Here is a 26,502-nt window from a genome sequence, read left to right on the forward strand (position 1 = left end):
ATGAGGAACATGCATACTTACACCTACACACTAAACAAGTAGAAATCTCAACTGTTCTTTACACAAGAGTCTCAGTTGTGTGAATAAACAAAAAGCGTCATGCAAGTGTTGCTCTCTTTGATGATTTCTGGAGTCTTAAGCCGTTGGCAAAAATCTGTACGCTGCTTTCGGTTTATTTGTTTTACAGATCAGAGATGTCTTGCACAAGGCTGGGTGTCAAACCTCAATTCTTTGTTTCTTTGCAATTGTGACTGTAGCGCCAAGAACTGAAAAGCAGGAACTGAAAGAGTCAGATTCCTAGTTTTGTTCACCTACTCTTTATTCAGATAATGCCTGAATAAAGTAAGATTTTTCTCATTTTGTTATGTATTATATTGAGGGGAAGTTCAAGGGAAAGTCGACATTTATAACAGAAGCTTTAAAAAAGTTTGTTTGTTTTGCAAAGTTTTGTAGAAAGACGTGATCATACTCAGCAAAGTAATGTATTCAAAAAGTAATTGTGTTTTGTATATAGACCATTATCACAAAATTTACACCCAGCCCAAGTCCCCAGTACTGTACCTCTCTCCAGGTGTTTCCAGCATCAGATGTGATGAAAATACTGACATTGGTACTGGTCAGCTCAGGTCCAACCACACCTGAATACAAAATACAAAAGTATATATAGCACTATTTTTAATCTTTATTAGTATTTATTATTTCAAGCATGTCACTTAAACAGTTACACAGGTAAATCAGTATAATTGCTTCTTTTGAAATTTGAGTATTTATTCAGACCTTTTTGTTATTTTTTCCATTGAAACATGGAACAGGATGTGCAGGAAAGATTGATTTCATTTCAATTTGTAAACTGTTGTCGGGTGAAAAAGACAGTGCTGCAGAACTAAAGAACTGACTTGAATGGGAGCGCTGAGGGATATGATCGAGGACCAGAATGTACACAGAATGTGCAAATCAAATAATCTTCTCACCTGATGCTATTATAACTCCTGGAGCTGAATCTTTGCTGACAATGTTTCCCGAGGTGTAAGGATTCTCCGACACATGAAGATGTAGATTTAACGAACAGTAAGGCTGCGAAACACAAAGGAGATTAGTTTGCAAAATGTGAAAATTAAAGGTCTGATACAGACCTGGTTCATGTACAATAAGAAGGTGTCATAATAACTGCTCTGAATTAATTGTGAATCAGTTATTATTTGAAATAAGTTAATCATTTCACTGATAATTATTAAAGAAGTTTAACTGAAGTGTTTAACTGTTAGGGCAGAGACGTCTGGTAAAGGGATCTGATCTATAGGATATTATCATACACCATCAAGTCTCCATACATTCAAACTGAATAAGGGTCATTTCTGCTGGAAGTTCAATCCTTATTTATGCTTACTCGAAAAACTAATATTTCAAAATGTGTATTTTCAGTTATTATGGTTGGTATTATTACAGCCTCCAGAATTATTTTGAGGCATTGGAAAATAGCTAAAGCGGCAGATTTAAAAGGCTGGGTAGATGCAGTGGTAGAGACAGCCTCTTATAAGCATATGCCCAGTAGATTAAAAGGCTGTTTAGACGATGGGATATAATCATCCCATCGTCTAAACTGCCTTTTAATCTACTTTTATTTATGGCTAAGAAAGTCCTCTGTATAGGATTGTTTAAATTTTCATTTTATTTACTTGTTGATTGGGTCAACCACTTTTGTGTGTGTTCCTTACTCTTATTTTTGTTTACTATCGTTTGTCTTTTCTACTTCCTACACCGTGTCTTTTACTATTGACTCCAGTGACCACGCAATAATGTAAAGCCTTTTCCTTGCTGCCATGTACCAAACCTTTCCTTTCAAAATGAATAAAAACAAATAACTGTTTTGACTGAACAGATTATCAGTTTTGTAGTGAATAATGAATGCTAACATAACTGTCTTTCTGACTTAATTTATTAAATAAAAAAGTACTAGTAGTACTAAAATCATTCCAATAGTTATGATACATGTTCTACAATGCAGCATATTACAATATATTCTGATAAAAACCTCATCAAACTATTAAAATACATACTACTACTAACACCACTAAAACAGCTAACAAAAATAATAATAATAATAATAATAATAATAATAATAATAATAATAATAATAATAACAGAACCATGTTAATTTAATAACTTAATAAGTTTGGTTTCACCATTTATTAAAGACAGTTAGGTTGAAATAGCGTTACCTTAAGTGTTTGATATATATGAGTGGGGTTTGTCAAATTGAGACAAAACTAGATGACAGAAAGTTTACACTGCCAAGTCACTTTTATTTATATAGCCCAATATTACAAATCACAAATTATCCTCATGGGGCTTTACAATCTGTACAGCACATAACACCCTCTATTATATACTTTGACCCTCGACCCTCAGGGTATGTTAAATTGTTTGAAAGGTCTCTTCAGTTACTGACATATTCTGAGCTGTGTTGATGTGATGCACATTTATTTGAACTCTTTGACCATGCATGATCCAGTGTAGTATTTTTTGAGCAAAAATAAATATATCCGAATAACCAAATCTATGTCTTGTCAGTGGCCCACTTACTTGTTCACAATAAACCTTGTTTCCCTGGAGATCGGTTGTTGGAGCCTGAAGAAGACGCCAGTCTCTCCCCTTGTTGTATGTGATATAAGTTTTCACTTGGTTCTCAACAACTTTATTTGACAGGAACACCCCTTTAATCCCAGCAACCTGAGAACATGAGAGATGGAGAGCGGTAGGGGGGAACAACAAAAAAAGGGAGGGAAAAAAATAACCGTAAATTATTCAGACTTAAGTAAAGCTGAAGGCCTAGTTCGAGAGGAAGAGATGTCTGAAAGTGATAGTTTTTCTGACAGGGAGCACTATTTTGGACCATCTGTAGGACTGCAGAATCAAAACAACATATGGCGCAGCCCTGAGATATTTCTTCTTCTTTGTATTTATGTGCAGAGATGCAGACTCTCACATGCAGCCATGACTTGGGTTCACATTTCTCTTCCATTTAGAGAGCACAAATCTTTCGTCAAAGGAAGAATGACCATTTCATATCTTCCACTTAGGTCAAGTCATCGCAGCGAAATATTTCTGGGCATAGACTGTGTGTGGAGGTCAGCGAGCAGTGAGAGTAACCGATGCTGATGGCTTTCTTAGGTGAGTGTTTGTAACAATGTGATGCTTGTACTGCTGGCTGGAGATGAGGATGATCTAGAGTGACACATACATGTGCAGTCACTGCAACCTCATAGCACGTCTGTCGACACAGATATAACATGTTCAGGGAACAAATTAAAGCTGCTATTTTGCCTGCATTGTGACTATGGGCTGTAAGTGACGCTAAAAGTGTGTATAGATGGTACGTTACCTAAAGATTGAACCTACTAAATGTTTTGTGCGGCAATAATGTCACATGAAAAAGATAATAAAAGCAGGCAGGAAGTGGGTATGAGAGAGACACTCAGATGCTGCAGAATAAAATGCAATGTACCAACATCTGTTCCATTATGGTGGGGACATCCGAGACATCTGAGTGCAGGGTTCACTTAGGGAAAACACGGTAGAAAATCAAGATTAACTCTAACCAAAGTTTTAGACTGTCTATTGGTACTTTACTTGTCAGAGTCAGAGTCTGTTTTATTCTTCATGAAAGCTCCCAAACCAGGAATTTAAATTTGTATGGTGCTCTTAGACACGTAGCGAATGCGGCTTTTTTGCTTGCATGTTTGTTCCAGTTTCTTCTCATGGTTAAAGACATGAAAGTTAGGGCGGATTGGAGACTCTAAATTGCGTGTGAATGTGGGTGGATTGATGAATAAAGCTACGAGGTACTTTACTTAAGTGTACAACAAGTATTATTTTCATTATTGATAAATCTGTCAAATATAAATTAGTCGATTCAGCAACTATTTTGATGATCAATTAATTGTTTAAGTAATTTATCAAGCACAAATCCGAGGCAAATGATGAGTCCAGCTTCTCAAATGTGAGAATTTCCTGCTTGTCCTTGTCTTAACATTATTACAAAGTGAATAGTTTTGGGTTTTGGACTGAGGCATCTGATGATATCACCTTGGGCTCTAGGAAATTAACAAACATTTTAAATGTCTATAATGTCAGAAAATAGTGGAAGTTGCCCTGTTGTAGAGTAATCGATAATGAAAATAATCATCAGTTGCAGTCCTTTTTTTTGTCTGGCCAATTGTTCAAAACCCGAGATTATACAGTCAGAAAATCAATTTGCAATTATATAAAACAGATAAAACAGCAAATCCTCAAATTTGAGTAGCAAATTTAAGAACCCTAAGCTAGCTAATGTTTGGCATTTGATGTTTGATAAATTATTTAAATGACTGATTATCAAAATAGTTGCTGACTGATTTTCTGTCACTTGATTCACTTCTAACTCACTCACTCATTTCAGCAATAATGAAATGTAAAGTAAATTTAGAGTAATCCAAGTATGGGCAGCATTGAAACATCCATAATAAGCAGGCATGAGTGTAGAATTGCACAAAAGGTTTATAATATAGCATAATAGAAAATAATTTTGCATGTATAATTGCACTAATTACTGCACTAATTAGTTACTGCATTTTGAAGAGGCAAGTAGCATGACAATTGATTTGTTTGATAGCATGCATTCATGAAGCTGCAGCAGTTACAAAACCAAGTCAGTGATTTGAGTTGGTCCAGCATGCCTGATTAGCATGAAAACATGTATAAGGATGACAGCACCACCCCAACAGCACTGTCGCTGCCTACCTCATAGAGGTCTATCATGATGTTGCCCTCCGGTCCTCCACTGCTCACAACGTTCTCCAGCATCAGGGTGAAGAACAGCCCTCTGGACTCAGACATGTACAGATTGTAGGAATCATTCTGGTGCCAGTCCTGAATCGCTGCCACCACCTGGTTATCGTCTGTGCTGATTATCTGCAAATCCTAAACACATGAAATTCCAGAGATGTCTCTGTGTGGAGCCAACAAGGTTTTAAGAATTCATTTAAAATGAGTTCTGTTAACTAAAAAGTATGAATCTGCATAGTAGTGTGCGCATAGTGGCCACAGAGCTCCAGCAGCAAGCTAGCAATTTGTCACTTCTTAACATGATTCAGTCAAGAAAAGCACGATTAGACCTCAGGCGCTTCATGCCATGCACTAAAAATGAAGACAGGCTCCATTTAATTTTACTGAATCCCTTATCCAGAGTGAGGCAAGGTAGGGGATGTGTGTCCTTCTCAAGGGAGTTTTGACAGTATACATGGATGGATGGATTGATCAAAACAACACTGTGGCACTAAATCTCTCCTGTTGTTATGACACGGCCTCTCAAACCACTAAGCCACCCTGCTGTGCTTTTAGTAAATGGAATTCAGTGCCGAACACTGTTTTGTGCAAATGCAAATGGACAAAACGTTCCTTTGGAGTTCTGGGGAACACTGGCTGTGCAACTCCACATTAATTTTTTTTTGTAAATATCTGTTGATACAGTTGGGAGGGCAACTGATTAAAAACTGCACATGGCTCTTAAATAAACACAAGATATACAGATATAATTACGCATAACTGAATCCATTTTCAGGAGGATAATAATGCGGGGTAAACAATTTAATGGATTTGTCAGCAAACATTATGACTAACCAACCCTCAGTAAGTCATTGTGACACCACAAAATAGTCTGAAGGAATAATAAGTGTTTCACAGTAAAATTAATGCTGCAGCTTGTTCCTCTGCATGTGCTCAACTCACCAAACACTGCATCCAGCAGTCTTACCTTTGGCAGAGTGTACTTGGGAAGCTTCATTGGGTAGAAAGCATTTCTTTTATAGGACACATAATGGACAGACTGGCCACCTACTGGCACCTGAAAAAGCAATATAGTGCAATTTGCAGTTCACATTTCAGGTAAATATTCATAAACTGCACTGTGTATACTGATTGCTAGCAGCATGTATCAAACAATTTAAACCACCATCAAAACTATGGGTTTGCTACTAATTAGGATGTTGTGCATTATGGCAGAGTGGGGTTGTAGTATAATACACAACACTGTGATTTCAATTTCATGCCATCCTTTCCCAGGATAATGGCCCCTTTTAGTTAATGAAAAACATGACTGTACATTAAGATGCGATCGAATGCATTGGTTTTACAGCTTTTAATTGTCTTTTAATGAAGCCAGACCTTGCAATAAAAACCCACCTGGATGAAAACGTATTCATCCTGAACCACCAGGGAATTAGGGATGATAAATCCAGGGAAAGGCTTGCCCTTGTTTCCATCAGAGCAATTCTGAAGTTTACAAGTTATGTACTGTGACCCTGTGGGTAAACAGAAAATGAGTGCTAAAAATATAACAAAGGGAAAAACAAACAACCTTCTGTAGTCCACATTCAAGGTTTTAACTGAGCCATTGATGCAAAATTTTGGGGGCCAATCCTTATTCTCACTAATAGATAAAGTAGAGGAAGCTGTCCCAGTGCGTTAACATCAGCAAAATGAGGTGGTCTCCCCAGGGACAGGGCATTAAGACACGAGGCCTTATGGAAGTACCCCCCTCTCTGCACTTTAGCCAAGAAAAGAGCCGAGTCGCAGCCTGGCCCTTGAAAAATGAATTAGTTTTATCGTATGAAGACTCTTCATGCAGTCAATTCAGATAGGGAGAAGAGTTTTAGTACGGACAGAAAAAAAAAGCTGTAATCTCTCATCACTTTTTTAAAATTAAGGTTTAGGAATTACAACAAATGTGGCTAATTTGACAAACTTTTGACTAATCTACTTTTCTGTATTGCCAAAGTAACATCATTTTATTACTCACGTCCATCAGAGACGCTGATCTCAAGGTGAATCATTCCTTGCTCTTTGTCTAAACCCAGTCTGGACCTGTAACATCATGACAAACATGTAAGAAACATTAGATTCCTGAAAAGCAAGTGTCCATTAATATTGACACTGTGTGCATTAATAATGACATCCTATACCCACATTTAGGTCAGTTGTTCCCAACCTTTTTGACATGTGACCCCTTAAAATGAAGCGATGTCTTGTTTGCTACCCCATGGCCTGTTCAAAACATGAGTTGTAAGCATAAATTGTTCAGCTAAAGACTGATTTTTCCTTCTAAGATAGTGTTATCCTTCTCAAATTATTTTATTACAATTTGAATTGTTGTATTAAATTTTTAGAAGGCCTCTAATTACCTTTCCACCTGAAGGAGATGGTTGTACCAGCTCTTTGTAGGTTCAAACTTAGCCTAGTTATAATGCAAGTGTTTACTAAGTGGAGATTTACTCATCTAAATGGGGTGCACCACACAAACTAGTTTTTACAAAGAGATTAGCTGTTACTAAATATTGGCACACAGTAGTTAACTGCCAGGTGTAACTGTTGCTCAGCTAACTGAACTAACTGACAAAACTAGCATTAGCATGCTAGCCATGTAGATTGAAGAGTAAAAGAATATGAAATGGTCAACATATCTGACATTTGCAAAAGGCTGTTTAAAAATGATGTAAACTTGGGAAGATTTTATAATTCACAAAGTATAAGTTCACACAGTATATCTCAAATTACAAAACATTATGGTAAATGACTAGCTAGCTAAGAGTGTCAGTGAGTAATTATTTTTGTGTAACAGAACTTTATTTCTTTCTTATCCCTTTAATCATCTTGTGACCCCTCAGATGTATCTTGGGACGCTAGGTTTTGACACCCAGGTTGAGAACCACTGATTTAGGTTCTGCCGAGTACCTGTACAATATATTAGATTTGGTTACAAAGCATTTTTCTTGTAATTTTAACTTTATTGTTATTTATTTTATATATAAATATCAGTTTGCTTAATAAGGCATCGAGGCAAAAAGTATCAATTATTTTCCTGCTGTCCCAAGGCATATTTGACAAAGTGATGCTGTGTAAATAATTATTATAACAAAAACAAAGAAAAAATTGAGAAAACTGTTCACTCAATAAATTAATTTAGCTCAAAGTAATAATTTCATACGGGCAATATTCGTGGAGTTTGATTTTAATTTTGAATGTGTAAGGGTACAAGGGATATAATAATAATAATCTTTACTCTTCTCTCAGGAGCAATAATACAACAACCTGATCTTTAAACACTGGCCTGATAGACATTTGACCTGCACTGCACTTAATGGGTAAGGTGTATTTAGCCATTTCATTCACTTTCAATTGAGATTCTTCATAATAGCAGTGCGACAGGAGTGACCACTTGTTGTATTAATAATAGCAGCTGTTGTGACAGAAGATGGGTTTCTTCTCATTTTCCATAGCGTGTCTGAACTATAATATAAAAAGACCCCGTCCTGCTTCCCTCAGCACTCTGTAATTGCCTCGCAGCTCCATCTCTTTTAATGGACTTTCTGTCAAATACTTCATCCAGTTCTATCAGTGAACAGCAGCCCTTGCTCTTAAATAAACCCCTGCAATGTTACACTGTGTTCTCCCATAACTAACACATTCCACTGCCTAGCGAGGGTGCCTGTTAACATGTTTTTGTAAATCATGTTTGTCAGATTTTCTTAGATAAGATGAGCATTGCAGGATGTGATGAAAGTAATTCTTTCATAGCGGATGTCATATGGTATGGGAGCATATTTTTCCAGGCATGTTTTGGTTGACTTATTTCTTCAAAAGACAAAAGGAAGTACATATTTGAACATGTAAATCTCAGACACCATCATCATTATTTAGCATATAGACTCAAACAGTAAATAATGATTGGAATATATATACATATACAGCATATTAATATTAAAGATGCTGTAAAACTAATTGTACAGAATTATGCCTTAACTGCAGCTCACTTGAAAGATCTTTAACTGGGAAATTGTGCGTGGACATCCCTGGGTTAATTTTTACTTGGTATGATTAATTTATTTTTCAAAACACGTTGCAGTGTAATATTTATGATGCTTAGTGCATTGTTCCTGATGTACGAGGAAAGATGGTCTGTTGATGTTTGGTACAAACTTAATTACGAACATGTTTTATTGCTCATTACGTGATGTTTTAGTGGCTACCCTTTTTGATAATATGTTCTTCATTTCTGATGAGTTTTTCTGCATGGATGATTATAAAAAAAAGTTGTGTTTTAGGAGGGGAATCTTTGTAGCAGATTTTATCTTCAGAGCTTCAGACCGGAGACAAAGTTCTTTGTAATGTAATATTATATCTAATAAGTTCTACTCCGATTTTGTATGTGCATGACACAATAAATCACTAACTCTTGTGGATTTACTTCATGCAGCTGTTTTAGGTTATGCAGATGATCCAAGCTAACTGCAAACTGTGGTACTATTAACCACAGTTTCTGTAGACATTGGGAAAAACAAATTAGCGAGTACCAAAGGAGTAAATTATAGATCACTCCTCAACCCCCATAAGAAATGAGTGTCATACATCCACCTTCCCTTTGAGGATACAAATATCAGCCTCATTAAACAACAAATAGGCTTGGGCTTTGTTTTGTCCATTAACTACTTAGTCATCACCTCCTCCCTAAAGTGATTTTTATTTACTCTAATAGTGTTGTCAGCGTGTTGGGTCATTGTATTTTCCAGACCAATGCAAAAGCTGCAAAAACATGTACTGTAGGTCACTCCAACCTCCTTGATTTATCTGTGGTTCTTCTTTTTCAATTCTATGTATGAAAGCGATTTTGTAGCCAACAACTATAAAAACCATTAGAAATTAAACATTTATCCTGACACTTTAAGTACATTTTACTGATAATACTTATGTACTTTTACTTGTAATCATATCATTTTTACATTGTTGTATTGGTGCTTTTACTTAAGTAAAGTATATGACTACCTCTTCCACCAATGACTGTGATAACAAATGTAACATTTCTTAAAAGTACACTTTACACTCTAGATGCCAGACTTGTTAATAGGTTCAAATCTGACTCAATAACATTAGTGTTTTTGTTGTTATTACTGTAAGTGAGCTGCTGAGTGATCAGAAACAGGTATTATTAATGCAGTATGAGTCAGTACTCTGGTAACTGTTATTATTCATGTTTCTACCACATCAGTATCCAAGACATACTTTATAGAACATGTAAATATGTACAGGGAAGGCATTTCACCTCTGTACTACTGCTGTGAACAGGATTCTAAAAATGCAAACAATTTAATTAAGTAGTGTATGATTGTTCTGCGCTTGTCTATTATTCATAGTGTTTTAGAGCATATCAAAATATGTGGAAATATTGCAGCATTTCTCTCATAAAAGACAAACCGTCTGCAAATGACTGATTATTGATCTCACCAGTAGAATCTGTTGGGGATGACGCTGTCGTGCACAAGCTGCCATCGCCTCCCAAACTCAACAGAGACATAGAGCTGAAAAATGAGAGGAATGCATTAACCAAATGAGTTACAGTATAAGGAATAATTTTCCAAGTCAGAATAGCCAAGAGAATTATTTCCTGATTTATGTCCAACAGTATTATCAAGCAGCTGTCAAGTTTGTAGATTTTGTGGCATCAATATGTTGATGTAGTTTTGAATATTGCACTACTGAGAGCCTACTTTATGTGAAACACATCCGTGATGAGAAAATCCATCAGTAAAAATACAGTGACACTCAATAAAATATAAATAAATAATATAATATATAAATAAAAATAGCAAATAGTGAAGATTATTAATTCTGATGCCTTTGAAAAGAGGAAATGGAGGACATACTAATTGGCCTCTGTATTAAAATCAAAATGTCTCCTTCTTACAGTAACTCAGCAGAATTTCGGCCTAATTGGCATTATAAAATCACTAATTTTACTGTCATTGTAGTCTCTTTTTTTTCCATAAAGCCATTAGTCCCCTTTTTTACTGCAAAGTTGAATTTATTTCATTCAGACATAACATAACATTCAGAAGGCCTTTCATCTTGCCATAATGACCGAGCAGCAAGCATCTTAAGCTTGGAGCTTTACAAGGATAAGTGACATCATTTTGACTTATCTAAGAGCTTAAAACTTTTAAAAGACATGACAGACAATCAATAAATGTAAAATGAAACGAAGCTACCATTCATTTCAGCAGTGATAAAGGGGCAAAAAGCAGATGAAATTTAGCTTTACAAAGACGTTCAGAGAACAACCTGAGGGCAAACTTCTCTAGAGCATCTTTATTTTGACCTGTCGATGGCTCTCAACTAAGCTTTCATCTTCCTCCCTGCACGATTTATCTCACTCCTCAGACCTTGACTGTTTTTCTCTCTGAAATCAAGTCTTCCAATAGCAGGCTGGGGAGGCCAAGTTTGATGTCTGTGGTGTTGAGTAAAGCAGACAGCAGGGTTCTCACACAGAGTAATGAAGGGTGTGTGTTTATGCTTGCAATTGTGTGTGTGTGTGTGTGTGTGTGTGTGTGTGTGTGTGTGTGTGTGAGCTTGTGAATTGTTTGGGCGTGTCTCCCTTGTTAACTTTCCCCTGTGCTCTCTAGGACACATCCATTCAAAGTTTGCAGCCAGACCATGACTTGTTTAGGGGAGCAGGTGATCAGCTGCCCCTGTTTTGGCAACTGCAGCCTTGGTTTAAGTGGCAGGTGTCTCTGCTCATCAAGACCATGTCCTGAAAGCTAGCCGCTATTATCAAAATGGATGTTTTCGACCGTGACAACAACCTATGTTTTGGATAATTTTATAGAGATATTAATTTTGTTGTGACCCAACAGGCTTGTGATATATAATCGGGCAGAACATACACACAAAGGTAACAAGATCATGATAAGCAGAAAGTAAACCATACACAACAGCCCTTACTCCCATCCAGAGATTTTTACATTTTCAGGTTTTATTCCAGCTATTTCATGCCATCTGACAGCTACATATTACCTTTTGGTCGTGGCTGTAAGCCAGGATCCAGTCCTCCTGCTCGGGGTGAAAAAGCAGGCTGAGGATATCAAAGGCTAAGCTGTGTTTCTGATAGGACGCCCCCTCGTCAAGGCTAATGAGCAGGCTGCTCTCCACCTCCGGGTCGGTAAGTAACATGATCTGAGACGAGACAAGAAAGGAGACGGGTGAATCAGCAGCCCACCTTGACAGCATCCATTCCACAGGGCTTAAGTGTGCTTGTGCAATGCGCTGCTTGGAACAGACACATGGTGCAAGCTCCTGCAGGGCTGCTATGTAGTGAAAATGATAACTCTGCTACACAATGATAGTAAGTTATACAATACGGCCAGGATTTTCTGTTACATGCATGCTGAAACTTACCTTCCTTTTGTTGTTCGGACTCACGTACAAGTAGCTCAGTATGGTTTTTGGCCCGACTTGCTCATTAAGTTTCTCATACGTGGTCCCATAATCAGTTGACCTAAAATCCAATTATAGTAAACAGGTTGTGGTGGAGAGTAAAAGGAGAATGGAGCAACACCTACTAGTTAAGATGCTGATGGTATCATTAAGCATATCAGGCAAGCAGAAAATTGTAACAGCAGAAGTCATGAAGCAATTTGATAGACGAATGGAGATTTTTTTAATTATCAAAATAAACAAGGATATCCTGAGTGGCATGCATGGCGAGGGGATGAGATATTCTTATTATTATTACTATTATTATTGACGCTTTGGGGTAAAAACGCAATTCTAATGTTTGTGATTTTCATGTTTTATAACTCAAATGGAGGATTGGAGGACATATTCACCTGCTGGCTGAAAAAAACCTTGACAACGGCAGGGTTTTTCAAAACCAGAGATGTATTCAGATATATTGACTGTCCTCCAAAAATGGCACCGCTTTGCTGAGTTAATTTTGGATGTCATTCATTGTCACCAAAATAGATTCTGGTTTCAGTTGCTTGGTGACATTTCAGAAACAAGCAGCCATGAAATGTATTATACTGCATAAAATAAAAAAACATATGTGGATTCCTGGATTATAGTTTTATAGGATCTTTTGTTAAAGAGCATTTGGGAAATATTCATTATTCATTATTTAACCCTTGTGTATTGATGACATTCCCACAGAACCTGTATGTGTAAAAGTAAAAATAATTGCAAAATCAACAAAAATATTTTTCCTTTGAATATTTTTTCTTTTGTTGTGACCTTATTAAAACCCAATATGTAGAGAAATATTTAAGTGCAACCCTTCTCTTTGCCACAAACTGGGTTTGCACATTAATAAAAGGTGACAAAATAAAGAAATAACCATTGTTATTACACCAAATAAGGAAATATTTCATGTTTTATACACTCAGTGGCCACTTTATTAGATACACCTGTACAACCTAATGCAATTCAACACTACTGTTCTGTCATAATGTTTATGACATATATATAGATAGATGTATATAATATCAGTGTTAATTCAATTATATGTTTTAGAATTGAGGTCATAGTTTGTGGTGGTGTACTGGACTGCATTACATCGAAAGGTGCCCCCCTCATGTATGTAAATGGATAGGACAACAAATTAGAAACACCTGTCAATATAATGTAGTCCAGTACAACACCACCTTTAAAAAGGTGGGGTATGCTATTCTGGAGAAATCTAGTACCATGATATAGAGCAAACAACGACACAGCAAGTAATGTAACTAACGTTAGCTAGGTTGTGGGTTAGCAAACTGTCCCTACAGTTGCTGCTGCGAAGCTAACAGCCAGAGAGGACGAGACTGTTTCCCAGAGCCAGCAAACCAGCTCCAGACAGCAATACTCACAACTCTCCTGCTACTATAGCAAACATCACAACAACAGCATATCTTGGCAAACTAGAAAGTAAGCTGAATGTCGGTGGGCAAGTCATTTAACGTTACCTGACACACACATCATGGCTGGAATGGCTGGAATAGTGTTGTGTGGCTCAGTCAGAGCCACTTTGTTTATTTCCCATTTACAGAGCCAGGGCTGTGTACAAACACCAGATTTTTTTTTCAGCGCGCACACTGAACGGACAGCTAGCGGACCGTGAAGAGGTATTCGCTGAATTTGACAAAAAGTCATGTATTGGATTAGAATTGTATACCCCACCTTTAATTGTGACCTCAGTAATTATATTATATTATATATATATATATATATATATATATATATATATATATATATATATATATATAGACCTCTTGTGAACAAACTGAATTTTGAAGGGTACATGGGGCCTTTGACAACCCAAACAGTAGGGCATCATTTTATGTAGCGGATTTCTGAAACAAGTTCAAAATATAATGTGTATGATTAATTAATAGAATTACGAAACCTCTTCAAGGTGATTAAACAATGTTAAGTAGCTATAGTTTTTTGAGCTATTAAAGAGGGTTTTCCAGGACCCCAAACAGAACATTAGAGTTAAGTCATTACATTACAAATGCTCAAATCTATTATCTATTACATATCTGTTTGTTTGGTTGTAGCTTATATATAGAAGGTAATCCCAGACAGAAGATCTTACCTCCATAAAGAACTCTCTGTTACTCTGCCAGAGTTGAAATCGTAGTATTTTGTCAACATGAGGATCACCTACAAAACAGATCAAACAGATTACTATCTTCGAAGGAGTGAGAACGGCAGCAATAAAATGTCACATAATGAAACAAAAGAGCCGAGCCGTCCATGTACATGTCTTTTAAACTCCCTGACAGCTACGGCTTTATTAAAAACCTGTGATGATATAACCCTGTTTGTCGTAAAGCTGAACCTGGTGCATATTCACTGAGGAAAAGCTGATCACATATGCATGCTATAATGGTTTTTAAGACCCTGTAGACTACCAGCAAATGCTACCACAGGTAAACTATGACTAAATGAATATAAGTCAACACTAAAATTCATTCCAGCCACAGACAGACAGACCTCATAAATATCATATCACATATTTTTTGAAGATCATAAAAAGTGTCTTACGTGGTTTACAATAGACAGGCCTTTATTTAATACACTTGTAGATTTTAAGATGTCTTGTAAATTACCCCGCAGATATTAATGAATGGCTCACTGTGGACATTTCTATTTGCCTCATTTCCTCAGAAAATATCAGGACCTAAATCAAAGCCTGTGTGTTTGTATATGCATGCAATTTCTGGTGCATAAAGTCATGTTGACGTACTTTTAACTTATAATTTCCTTTTTTTCAGTCAGGCAATAATATTAGGGAAAACTGCAATTATTATAACTTCCATCCAAAATAATGCATTTTCCAGCAAGAGTCATGGCTATTTATAAAATATCAACCGTCCTTTACACAAAAACAGTTGTTCACGTTTTGCCCTTCATCCTTTACACAAATGAATCGCTCAAGCAATGCCCTGCCTGCACTGTGCAATCATAAAATCTACAGATCATATCGCTCTCTTGGGAAGCCTCTCTGGGCATCTTGTTCAGCTTTTTATAGCTATATTCTAATTATCAAGTGTTATGAGTGTTTGGGGTAACATTCCCTATAACAAGTAAGAACTCCATCATGTAAACAAGAGATTTGAACTTTTTAAACCTTGCTCGCACAGTTTTCTAGGGTTTAACTCAAATCAAACAATCGAAAGTCAGTCCTCCTCATCCCTGCTGGATAGAAGCTTGCCCCTGTTTGAAACTAATTGCTTCAGTGAAACAGAACAGTGACAGACGCACACTGTGCACACACAAGGCTCTACAAGGTCACTTATGTACAATCGACTCTAGCTTTTAGCTGTGAAATGTCTTTTTTTTCAAAAACAATAGTATCCCAGGGTTTTTAGTAAATGCCAACTGTGTGCCAATATACTTTACTGGTGCAATACCACAAAATTATTAATAATTCAGATTTATGAATAGAAAACACCATCCTACAAGTACTCCATCCTAAATATAGGCTATCTATATATCTGATTCTCTTAATTGATATTGTTAATTCCTGTATCAATAACCAGAATCACCAATCAGCAATGAAATCTAGTAAAGAATCCTCTCATTTTTTTGCTGGTACACACAGAAACTGTTATTATGTAAGCTTTCTAACTTTGTATTATGTGCAACTGGGTTTGCAACTAATGATTATTTTCTCTATTAATTGTTGGGTCTATAAAACATCTAATAGTGGAAAATGTTTATCACAATTTCCCAGAGCCTTTTTTACATCTTTAAATGTCTTCAAAACCCAAAGACATTCTATTTACAATGATACAAAACACAGAAAAGAGGCAAATCCTCTGACTCTTCCATTACTTTGTGTTGAATGTATGAAATTCTGTATATAGGCGGTAGTTCAGAGATAATCCATGTAGCTTGTTATAACTACAGTACCAAGTGTCCAGACTGGGTTGCAGAGATTTATGGTCCTCCAATAAATTGGCCTTTATACCTTCCAAAAGTCATAGCCTCATGGACTCTGTCATACACAATAAAACAACCCACAGCAGTTGGAAAATTAGGACAAAATATATCCCCTATTCTGTATGGCAATTAACTTTATGCATTTACTTGGGAAGGATCCAGGATTACAGTCATATATAATTTGTATCCACCTTATTTCTGGCTGGAAAAGTTTCCTGTGTTCTGAGGGATGTTGAAAGTGTAAGGTGAAGCTCCATGGCTGCAGTTAACACATCACTACAGTGATAAAATATTCACTTTGTAGATTTTCCTGTGGGAAACAGGTGTTTGAAGTTCAGCATGTCACATAAGCCTTTAAATTGCTTTTTGAAATCACTGGACAAAAGGCTCTTTTAATGATTACACCGTACACCAGATAATGGCATGGCATACCCTCTGAATTTAAATAATAATGCCATATGCATTAGCATATCTTGCCCTCTGAATTTCAGGTGTCACATTTGATGCCAGCTTCCATGTAGTGCATAGCCCATTAGACTGCGGTAGCACCAGCATATCTCCAAACGGGATTACTTGACATACAAGAGCAAGCAAATTGATTTTTCAACCTCTAATCCTTTGTAAATCGTAAAACCTTGGAGGTAAATGGACCACTCATTATGTCAGAATGAATGGAGGCTTAATGGTGACTTAAAGGGCTTAGGGTGAGAAGATTACTGTTGTGGTATGAAAAGGAGAAGGGGTGGGGTAGAGGTATCAAGAAAGCAGGAGGGGGGATTCTGTTATTGAAGGACGAAGACCTGCGACAACTGAAGAGAGCGACCCATTACAATTCATTCCCACTCTCACCAACCCGTTGATCCAGCCTTATCAGCTGTTGGAGTTAAGTTGCCTCATCAATAAAATTGTAATCACATTTAGCCACTGCAATTAAACAGATGGATGATTCCATAAAAGCAATTGTTACAGGAGTTACTGACTGGAATATTAATAATAAAGACAAATATGACATATCAAACACTGGTCAGTTTGTCGCAGGTGTTTCCCTGCCTTTTTCCCAATGTATGATGGGATAAGCTGCAGCTCACCTTTGACCATGAAACAGGAATAAGCAATGAAAAATACAATGAACTTCACGTTTTTCTTTTGGGGGATAGTTTCTGATGCTCTACACTTAAACATGTAAAGGGTCGGCCTTTATGACTCACTGTCTGAACAAAAAAACATTTTCCCACTTAACTCTAGTGGTATCTGGCCATGCAGATACAGTAACTATGGTTCTATCTGCCCAGGCTCTCTAAAATATCTGCATCCACCCTAATACAATGGAAGTGAATGAAATTTTGTTTGTGGTGCACACAGAATTGAAAAATTAATTTCAAAAATTCAACAGCAATGTGTCTTTCCAGAAACAATGTCCTGGTTACTCCAGATAATCCACAGACTTCACTGTGAACATTTGTTTTTACTGAAACCACTTTGTTTCAGTAAAAACAAGACCAGTGTTGTTAACCTCACTGTCAATGGGTGAATCGACTCTTTGATGATTTAAAAATCACAAGCCAACAGAGTAACAGAGTTGGTCATTTATACGCCCCTTGTTTTCCTTAAACCTGAATTACATGATTTTTGGATACTTGGAGGCAGTGCAGCAAACTGTAAACACAAAACTGACATACTGTATATGATATGTCCAACATGTCAGCAAGCAGTTGCCTATTTACACATCCAGCAGACACGGAAAAGCATTCATTTGGAGTCGTGTTTGTGGTCACCTGACGAATGTAACTCCAGTATTCACTCTCCTTTTAGTTCTGTTTTGCTCTCCACTAACTCCTGTGGGAAATATCTGGCTCTTTAAATGCGAGGGGAACTGCAGAATCGGGTGATAATCCTCTGTGGGTTCATTACTATGGGCAATACACATACAAGTAGTCATGTGATTGACTGTTAATGTAAATAAAATTGATTATAGCAGCTTTAATTATGAAGATTTCAATTTCACATTTTCTTTTCATCAAGATTTTGTGTAATAATTATATTTAAATTTGTGATAACGGGTTACAATAAATGTCACAGCTAAGACAAACTAATTGGGAGGAGGAGGGTGAGAATACCTGCTTACAAGATATTAACACCACAGAAGTGTTAACAATGTGGCAGTGAATGCCTTTCAAGGAATAAAAAACACAGCGTAGCAAGCAAATTCAAAGACCCCAGGGGCCGATATAGCATAAAGTATATAATTTGATCAAATCACCACATTAAACACCATCATTTAACACCTTTTATAAAGAAAGAATTGTCTATTTCTATTACATTGTTTATGGCCCTACGACTCTCTCCGCAACGACAAAAACCTGCAGGAAATATACCTCAATACCACCTCAGTGATACGTGTAATGTACAGAGGCTTTTGTCTGCCACATCAATTTATATCAACTCATTAACAAAGGCAACATTTCCTCGTAGACCAGATGTTGTGCTGAAGCTAGGTTGTTTGAAGTCAGAGCTGTTGGCTCTCCCATGGAGAGAAGGTCACTGCAATCATAAATTATAAAGCAACGGTAACACTTTACAATACAGTCACAAAATTGTGAATAGCTACTGAAGTACGAGTGATGAACGACCTGATAATTAATGAATCGTTAATGAGTAGTTCCTGAATAACTCTGATTTGAGCACTGTATAGTAAATAATGATTAGTTACTAGAGAACAGACTGGGAGGAACTATATTAATGAATCTTTATGTAATGATTAGTTCATAAGTATTTGTGAATCGGAATAACTTTCTTCATGAGACATTCCTGACTAACTCTCAACCAGTGCTGAGTGGCACAAAATAGTAACCACTCATTCATTATTAATTACTCAATCATTAGTTCCTCTTTTTGTGCACCCCCAAGAAAAGTGATACTCCATGTTACAGCTACGGCTTTCAAGCAGAACAGCAAGTGTCTCACTTTATTGGACTCCTCGTGTCGACACAACAGCCCTGTGTGGAAGCAGCAGCTCGGTTGATAAGTCATCTGAAACGCCTTCCTTCTTTTTTTGGGTTTCTACTCTCGCATCATTTGCTTCTTCACAATAAATGAAAGCCCAGACTAGTTCGGCAGCTAGGCTACAGCAGCCTGCTGAGCCTGGAAGCTTCAGCGCGCATGAGGAGGGGGTCTGATCAATGCAGGCAAGATTAGACAGCAAGTGGGTTGGTTTTCCAACCCAACCCCCAAAAGTTGTGCTCACTATGCAAAGATGTTTGTTTCTAAACTACTTTTAACTTTTGAGCACTCCGTTTTGGAATTTGGAAGTGCTGAGTGTGATGGTAGATTAGTTGCATGTTGACAAACTAAAAGCTCCCTGGACTCTTTCATAAAGTACATTTCCTCTGTCATAAATAAAGTAAAACGGCTGATTAGATAAATATGCTGGGGAAGGATTTCTCTCACCCATATGTCTTATCAGGCTCAACTACAGTGTTTGAAACCTCCGGTTTGCCAAAAATGCATCACTATAAATCAGAAAAGGAAACTTCAGTGAGTGAATCAAAGTTATGGTTTTGAATGAGGCTTTTCATACAGCAGCCAGATGGTGTAACTCATACTGTATGAGCAAGTAATGCAGGTGGCCACTTTAAAATGAACACAAAATGAGGTGGCAACTGAGCTGAGCAATGGCCAAAAAAGAACAGCAACAACAGCAACCAATGACTGTTTCTGATTAATAGATACAGTGGTAATTGCCAAGACATTATCTCACTTAAAAAAAACTGTGAAACACAGTGAAAACAGGCAGAGCACATGTGACAAAAATATGGACCTGCACAACATAAGTTTAGCGAACACAAAGAAGTGTCTGCGACAAAAATAAGAAGAAAAAAAGTAAGATCTCATTATGCATTGTTCCAGCCAAATTAACTTTATCATTGTCTAGGATAAAATCGTTGGCTGATTTTTATGGAATTTCTGCTCTAATAGACGGCATTCAGTGGAGAAGAAAGGAAACTCAGGAGGGGAACACAGCTTGCCGATAAAAAACCCACTCTGCAGGATTTCGAGGCGTTAGAAAACCTCACCACAGGAAGGCTTGGTGACTTGGCAGAGCTGAACTCAGCCTGCCAGTAGTTCCTGCGCAGTGCTGAGCTTCAAATACCAGCCCCTCTGTTTATCCATGCAATGTAGGCAATGCCACATCCGTGAATTTGTCAGGAAAAATAAATTCTTTGTCTTCCGCTGCCTTAAGTTGACCCATGGAGTTACTCATCATTATGTATTTCATGAATTTATTTATCTTTCCTACGCAGGATGTGTGATGTTCGCTCCCTGAAACAACACTACAACACTACAGAACACCCCCACACACACACACACACACACACACACACAGCCTGTCCATCCCAACCTTCCCCACCACGGGGTTGTCTGAGCACGTCAACATGCTATATGCAGGAAAATACATGCAGCACAGTGGGAAGCAGGGCTGTTTCTGATGGTATGCTGAGGAAGCAGAATCAAGATAAAATGGTGAAAAGGTGTTAAGGACTAAATTGAATTGATCTATTGATCATATTAGGTCTCCTGTTCCTCCCCCTAAGGGGACTAAATGGCCCTAGCTTCAACCAAATTAGATGTATAATTGCAATTTCTGTAGTAATTATCCCTTTCTGCTTTCTGCTACGTCAGGGACAATAAGACATTTCGACAAACTGACATTTAGGGACAAAATTTGACTTTATAAATTATTATATTTTCATTGAAAACAGAAAAACATATTCAAATAAATCTATGTTTATCTCCTGCAGGTTTCCAAATTGACAGATTGGAGTGTTATTTTAGCAAACATGGTTATAACCTATTACTGACTCAAAGAGAAACCCAAGGGCTGCCAATCAAATAAACAAATGACATTTTTATAAAGGTGGTTTCAAACTTGGCACTAAAACATACTGGAATCACTTTACCGTACATTTTGTTAAGAAACAAATATGTTTATTGCATCACAGATAGGACGCACATCTTTTTAGTGAGCATCCTTTTTAGTCAAAAACAAACAATCTTAAATAAGGTCATCATAAATCATAAGGTCCATAACATTGTGTGTATTCTTTCTTACATAAAGATTCCTTTTTTTATATATATATATAAATCAAGCTCACAATTTTTCACTTCTCTACCATGATGTCAAATGGTACAGACAACAATTTCATCAATTGCATCAGTATATATACTGTAATATACCCCTGACTGAAGAGATACACTTATTATCCTTTAACAAAAATAAAGTCCAACTGGCATTGTGGCATAGAGTCACACTGTCCTACGTTGGACCCGTTTTAGTAATAAAATCCTCATGTGAGGATATTCACGATTATCCTGATTCACGATTATCCCGATAACGGAAATTCACCACGATCAACTTATCTTGAGTGTTTTTTATCCCGATCTGCGATAATATTGTATATCCTCCCATCCCTAGTTACAATTTCCTTTGATGGTACCTTGAATAAATCTTAAGTGTCATGTTAGAAAGATAGTTTTCAGAAGTTTCCACTGATTTCCACTGAAGAGTTTCTTCATCCATTAAGCCACGCTGCACACTGACTGCAGAACATACAGTACAGTAATTTCAGTTATCCTATCAATGCTTTTGTGCAGGCATTGACAGAGTCAAGGTAAAGTCTTGTAACTGACATATTATAATGAGCTAGAATAATCTTTTCCTCCATAATGAAATAACCCTCGCTCTGTTTGATCTTTGACTGATCGTTTACCACTGTTAGCCTCAGACAAACTTCAATGTCTTTGGATAATTGCAGCAATACAGCAAACCTGACATTTGTCTTAGTAGCACCAAGTGTTATCTTTCATGGACTTATTCTCAATATGTGTAGTTGAGGTATGGCAGCCTCTCGCTTTCCACAGGACAGTGGAGATGAATAATTGAATAAAAGTAAATCATTTCAGTAGAAGATAATGGATGTGTGCATTGAATGGACAGGACAAAACAGGACATGTACTTACAGCTTACTCATCTCACAGTACTTACAGTACAAGCTTGATAGTAAGACCCAGCTCAACAACAGATACTCCAGTGATGCTCAGATACGTTGGAGGATGCCACCAAATACAGTATTTTACCCACCGTTCAGACAGTGAGTCATAGAAGCAACCAAGAATTCTGATAAAACTACTGCACACTTGACCCATCTCCAATTTGCAGAGGCAGATGAGACAATCCACCAAGAGCTCAATGAAGCACATGAGGAGAAGCTACGCACCAGGCTACCGAGCACAAGGTCTGTGAAGAGGAGGAGGAAACAGAGATCCCTAAAGAAAAAGTCACTCAGACTAAATGTCGAATATACTGAAGAGCAAGCTGAAGCTAAAGGCCATCAAAAGCTCTTTTTTTTTTTTAGGACAAAAGCTCCAAGAAGCGACCTGGCTGTTGTAGGGATCTTCATCCTCCTGGCCCCAACACGCAGGAAGAAGAAGAAAAAGGAGAAGAAGATGGAATCCACTTCAAACTCTGACAACTTCATGCTTCTGAACATGATTAGGACGTGATTATCTTTTTTCTTCAGTTAAATATCTATCACCTGTGATTTCTCTTAAATAAGAAAGTGTGCGGCCTGTATACTTTTTCTTCTGTGGAGAATTTTAAGTGATAAGCATGGCATTTAAAACAGCTGGATCGAGTTGAAACAAAATACAGACAGACGTGTTCAAGGTCATGATGGGCAGGGGCCTATCCCAGCATGCACTGGGCAACACCCAGGACAGTTTGACAGTCTCACTGGGCTAACACAGAATGACAAACACATTCACACCTACAGGCAATTCAGACTTTCTGATTCACCTTCCTTGCATGTGTTTGGAAACTAGAGCACCTGAATAAAACTCAAAACTCAAATACAAACACGAGGAGAACATGCATTGCCAAAAGATAGTTTGAACAAATTAAAATGAAAACGTCATTCATTCATATTAATTTAAACACTACCCATGTAGCCTAATCCTAAAATATGTTGTAGAATTAACATTGTTCTGTTCATTTGAGGAGCCTCCTCTGTCTCACTTAAGTGATGAGCTAACGTTACCGTATAGCAGATCAGAAACTGTACAGATTAAGTCTGATTTTAACCCTAAAATGGTCACACCTGAATAATTTTAGAATTGGGCATAATTTCTGCAGATCGGTTGTTGTTAGATGTCCAGTTTGAAGGGGATCACAGCGCCTGATTATTAACCGTGCGATCAACGATGGCTGTCGGACAATCGGGTGAATTTCTGCCATTCTATTCATTATAAGCCGTGAGCTTGTTTTAATATAACTAAAGTAGTATTTTACATGTTGTTGTGGCTACTGGAATCTTGACTAGGCTGAGATTCAAATAAAAAAGTTTGTTGGAGAACAGACCATATTGTCTGCATCTTCCAGCAATCTGTGGTTCCATGTTCTTCCTTCGTTTTTTTTTTTTGTCTTACTTTCTGTTCATAGTAGAACTGCACAAAGAAAGACTGCCTTTCTCTTTTTGTCAGCATTGTTGAGGACTCGTCTTGTTTGAATAACTTTACTGGAATTGTCACTGGACAAAACCGACTGGGGGTTCCATGTTTACGTTCATTGTGAGCACACACGTTGTGACCGATTGATCTGTACAGTGTGAGCATAGAAGTTACATTTTGGCTGTGCAGAAAGGACGATTTAAGCGTGTAGCATTAACACAATTTACAAGATTAATAAAAAAAGTACATTAATAAAAATGTACAGTGTCAGCACGAGTTACAACATACAAGATTAAGTCTGTGGTGTCTTCCCAGTTTAAGGCAGTTGCAGTTTACAAAGTCAGTAAACAGCCTCACCTGAGCCACAATTTTTCGATCCAAAATCCAAAATACTTCTTCACATTATTTCTTTGATGGTTTGTTGTCATGATTAGTTGTTCTGCACGGCTCACTAGTTTTTACCATTTCGCGTTAGCGAAGATAATAATATCCTAGTGTACTGATAGGGCAACAGGGCATGCGAACAACCAGCACTGGAGTACAAGGCACAGCCTATTGCAGTTAGAAACAGATAACTTTGCATTTGAACAGATCAATGCAGATTGAATAGGATTTTTTTTTCGCTGAACTTGTTCAAACTGTAGTTTGAATTTCAAATAAAAAATGACAAACTCAATGCAAACTCAACAAAATCTAATATATAACCTTCACACATTTAAGCCCTTACATTTCCTGCTGTAAAACCTGTTGTTCCCTTGGCTGACTGCTCATAAAGCTCCCAGTGGATTTTTGATTAACATCCTCTGCCACACAAGTTTTATTTATCTACAATAACGTCTCCTGCAGGTAAACCAATCAAGGCTATGGCAGCATGAATGCTACATTAGAGTTCTGAATAAAGCAAACACTCAAATACATCTTCTTAGTAATACTGTTGGCTTACTTGCTGAATATAATATTATATACTTTTATTACAATTTCTTTCATCATAATCAAATCCTTGAAGCATGCTGGATAAGGGAGGTAGCGTGGGTCGTCCATTAATCTCAGGGTTGGCGGTTCGATCCCCAGCAAGACACTGAACCCCGAGTTGCTCCCAATGGGCAGGTCAGGGCCTTGCATGGCAGCTTCGCCACCATCGGTGTGTCTGAATAGGTGAATGAGAGGCAAAATTGTAAAGCGTTTTGTCTGTTAAGGTAGAAAAGCGCTATATGCTGTCCTTTTACCATTTAATTGCTGCAGTTCAATTATTCAAATTAGAAGAGTCTTTGAGGATTCTGACACTGCAGATTAGTTTTCAAACTGTGATAATTGGACAAATTATAAAAGAATAGTAACATCCACCAACTATGCCTCCGGAATTGGACAAAAAACTAAATATCAAGTCAATAACAAGCTCAGACAATGTGTCTCACAAACTGCATGTACAAATTGGCTGGTGTCCCGTAGGTCTAATGCTAAACCAATTATCAGATTTCAGAATTTGCAACAAACACATCATAGTCGGATGCACAATATAGCTTACTAACAAATGTCTGAATTTTTGATGATTTTGAAGTGTGAGCAGCCTGAAAACGTCATTTCATGTATGACAATGCCAACATGTGAGGACAACTGCCTGAAGTGTCAAAACAGAGCAGCACATTCCCAAACAAACTGAGTCACATTAACAAGCCAGAGGAAATATTATGTATATAAGCATTGCAAGTATTCACCAGCCCCCAAACCCTTTCTTCTGTCTTTATATTTGTTGGCCAATGTATCTGCTTAAACATTTTACAAATTGTCTCTCTCATCATTCGGCCTGTAAGATAAGGTTGCCTATTGACTGGCTGCTAAACCTCTTTCAAATCTCTTCATACCCAGGAAAGCTGACTGCAGCCATTCTGATTGAAGTGTAACTTTTAACAAATTAAACAAGACGTTTAACTTGGAGACGAGAAACTGGCTAATTTTGAAATAGATCACTTCTTTAAATAGACTGCTAAGAACTACACCAGCTGGTAATCCGTGAGTTTCCTTGGTGACCACCTGGCCTACACCTACGCAGAAAGAGAGGGTGTGGCACGTAGCAGAAGTGGAAACACACACACATTACATTGTTAGTAGGCAGGATGAGACTCGAGGGAAATTTCTCGAAGCAGGACATGAAAATGTGTCATGTATCTGTGAAAAAGATCATGCAAAATCATGGTGATAATGACTTGAATCAAAGACAAATATTTGAATATCAGGTTTAGGAGTATAATTTACTCATGCATGTTGATTGTTGCTAATTAAATCAAACCAAATATGTGATAATACTTTTTATTGATGTTGTATGAATTGCTGTTAATTAGTAAAGTTTAGCGGTGGTGGTGGTAGGTGGATTTTGTTACCTTTGGACAGACCCATGCTAAGTGTTTCCCCCTGCTTCCAGTCTTAATGCTAAGCTAAGCTAATCACCTGCTGGCTGTAGCTTCATATTTACTGTACAGACATGAGAGTGGTATCTTCTCATCCAACTCTACTATTCCTTCAAGGAAGGCAATAGTTTATAAAAAAAAGTAACTTGACTTAAGCTCTTTGTTTTGTGCCTTTTTTGCTTTTTACTATTTATTTGCATCTGATTTACAAACTAACAGTCAAATTTGATATGTTTATCATTAGAGAAGCTGAATGTTTTAAAACATTTCAGGTTCAGTTCTGGTTCTTTTAGATCGAGTGCTA

The 26,502-nt window shown here is 37.3% G+C and overlaps 1 protein-coding gene across 2 annotated transcripts in view; it reads right to left on the bottom strand.

Moving 5' to 3' along the window:
• The window catches only part of LOC122884631 (VPS10 domain-containing receptor SorCS1-like), a 49,735-nt gene that overhangs the window by 17,661 nt on the left and 5,572 nt on the right, over positions 1 to 26,502 (bottom strand). Inside the window, exons 2-13 of one of the 2 annotated variants that reach the window (XM_044214772.1) lie at positions 24,769 to 24,940; positions 14,438 to 14,505; positions 12,262 to 12,361; positions 11,881 to 12,039; positions 10,315 to 10,388; positions 6,836 to 6,900; positions 6,220 to 6,338; positions 5,792 to 5,881; positions 4,780 to 4,959; positions 2,584 to 2,730; positions 972 to 1,074; positions 562 to 638 (exon numbers count right to left, since the gene is read on the bottom strand). In XM_044214772.1, coding sequence (XP_044070707.1) covers positions 562 to 638; positions 972 to 1,074; positions 2,584 to 2,730; positions 4,780 to 4,959; positions 5,792 to 5,881; positions 6,220 to 6,338; positions 6,836 to 6,900; positions 10,315 to 10,388; positions 11,881 to 12,039; positions 12,262 to 12,361; positions 14,438 to 14,505; positions 24,769 to 24,940 — 1,354 coding nt within the window. The remainder of the gene's footprint in view (positions 1 to 561; positions 639 to 971; positions 1,075 to 2,583; positions 2,731 to 4,779; positions 4,960 to 5,791; positions 5,882 to 6,219; positions 6,339 to 6,835; positions 6,901 to 10,314; positions 10,389 to 11,880; positions 12,040 to 12,261; positions 12,362 to 14,437; positions 14,506 to 24,768; positions 24,941 to 26,502) is intronic. The other variant, XM_044214771.1, reaches the window with a different exon arrangement.

Source organism: Siniperca chuatsi, linkage group LG11 (assembly GCF_020085105.1).
Source record: "Siniperca chuatsi isolate FFG_IHB_CAS linkage group LG11, ASM2008510v1, whole genome shotgun sequence".
NCBI lineage: Eukaryota > Metazoa > Chordata > Actinopteri > Centrarchiformes > Sinipercidae > Siniperca > Siniperca chuatsi.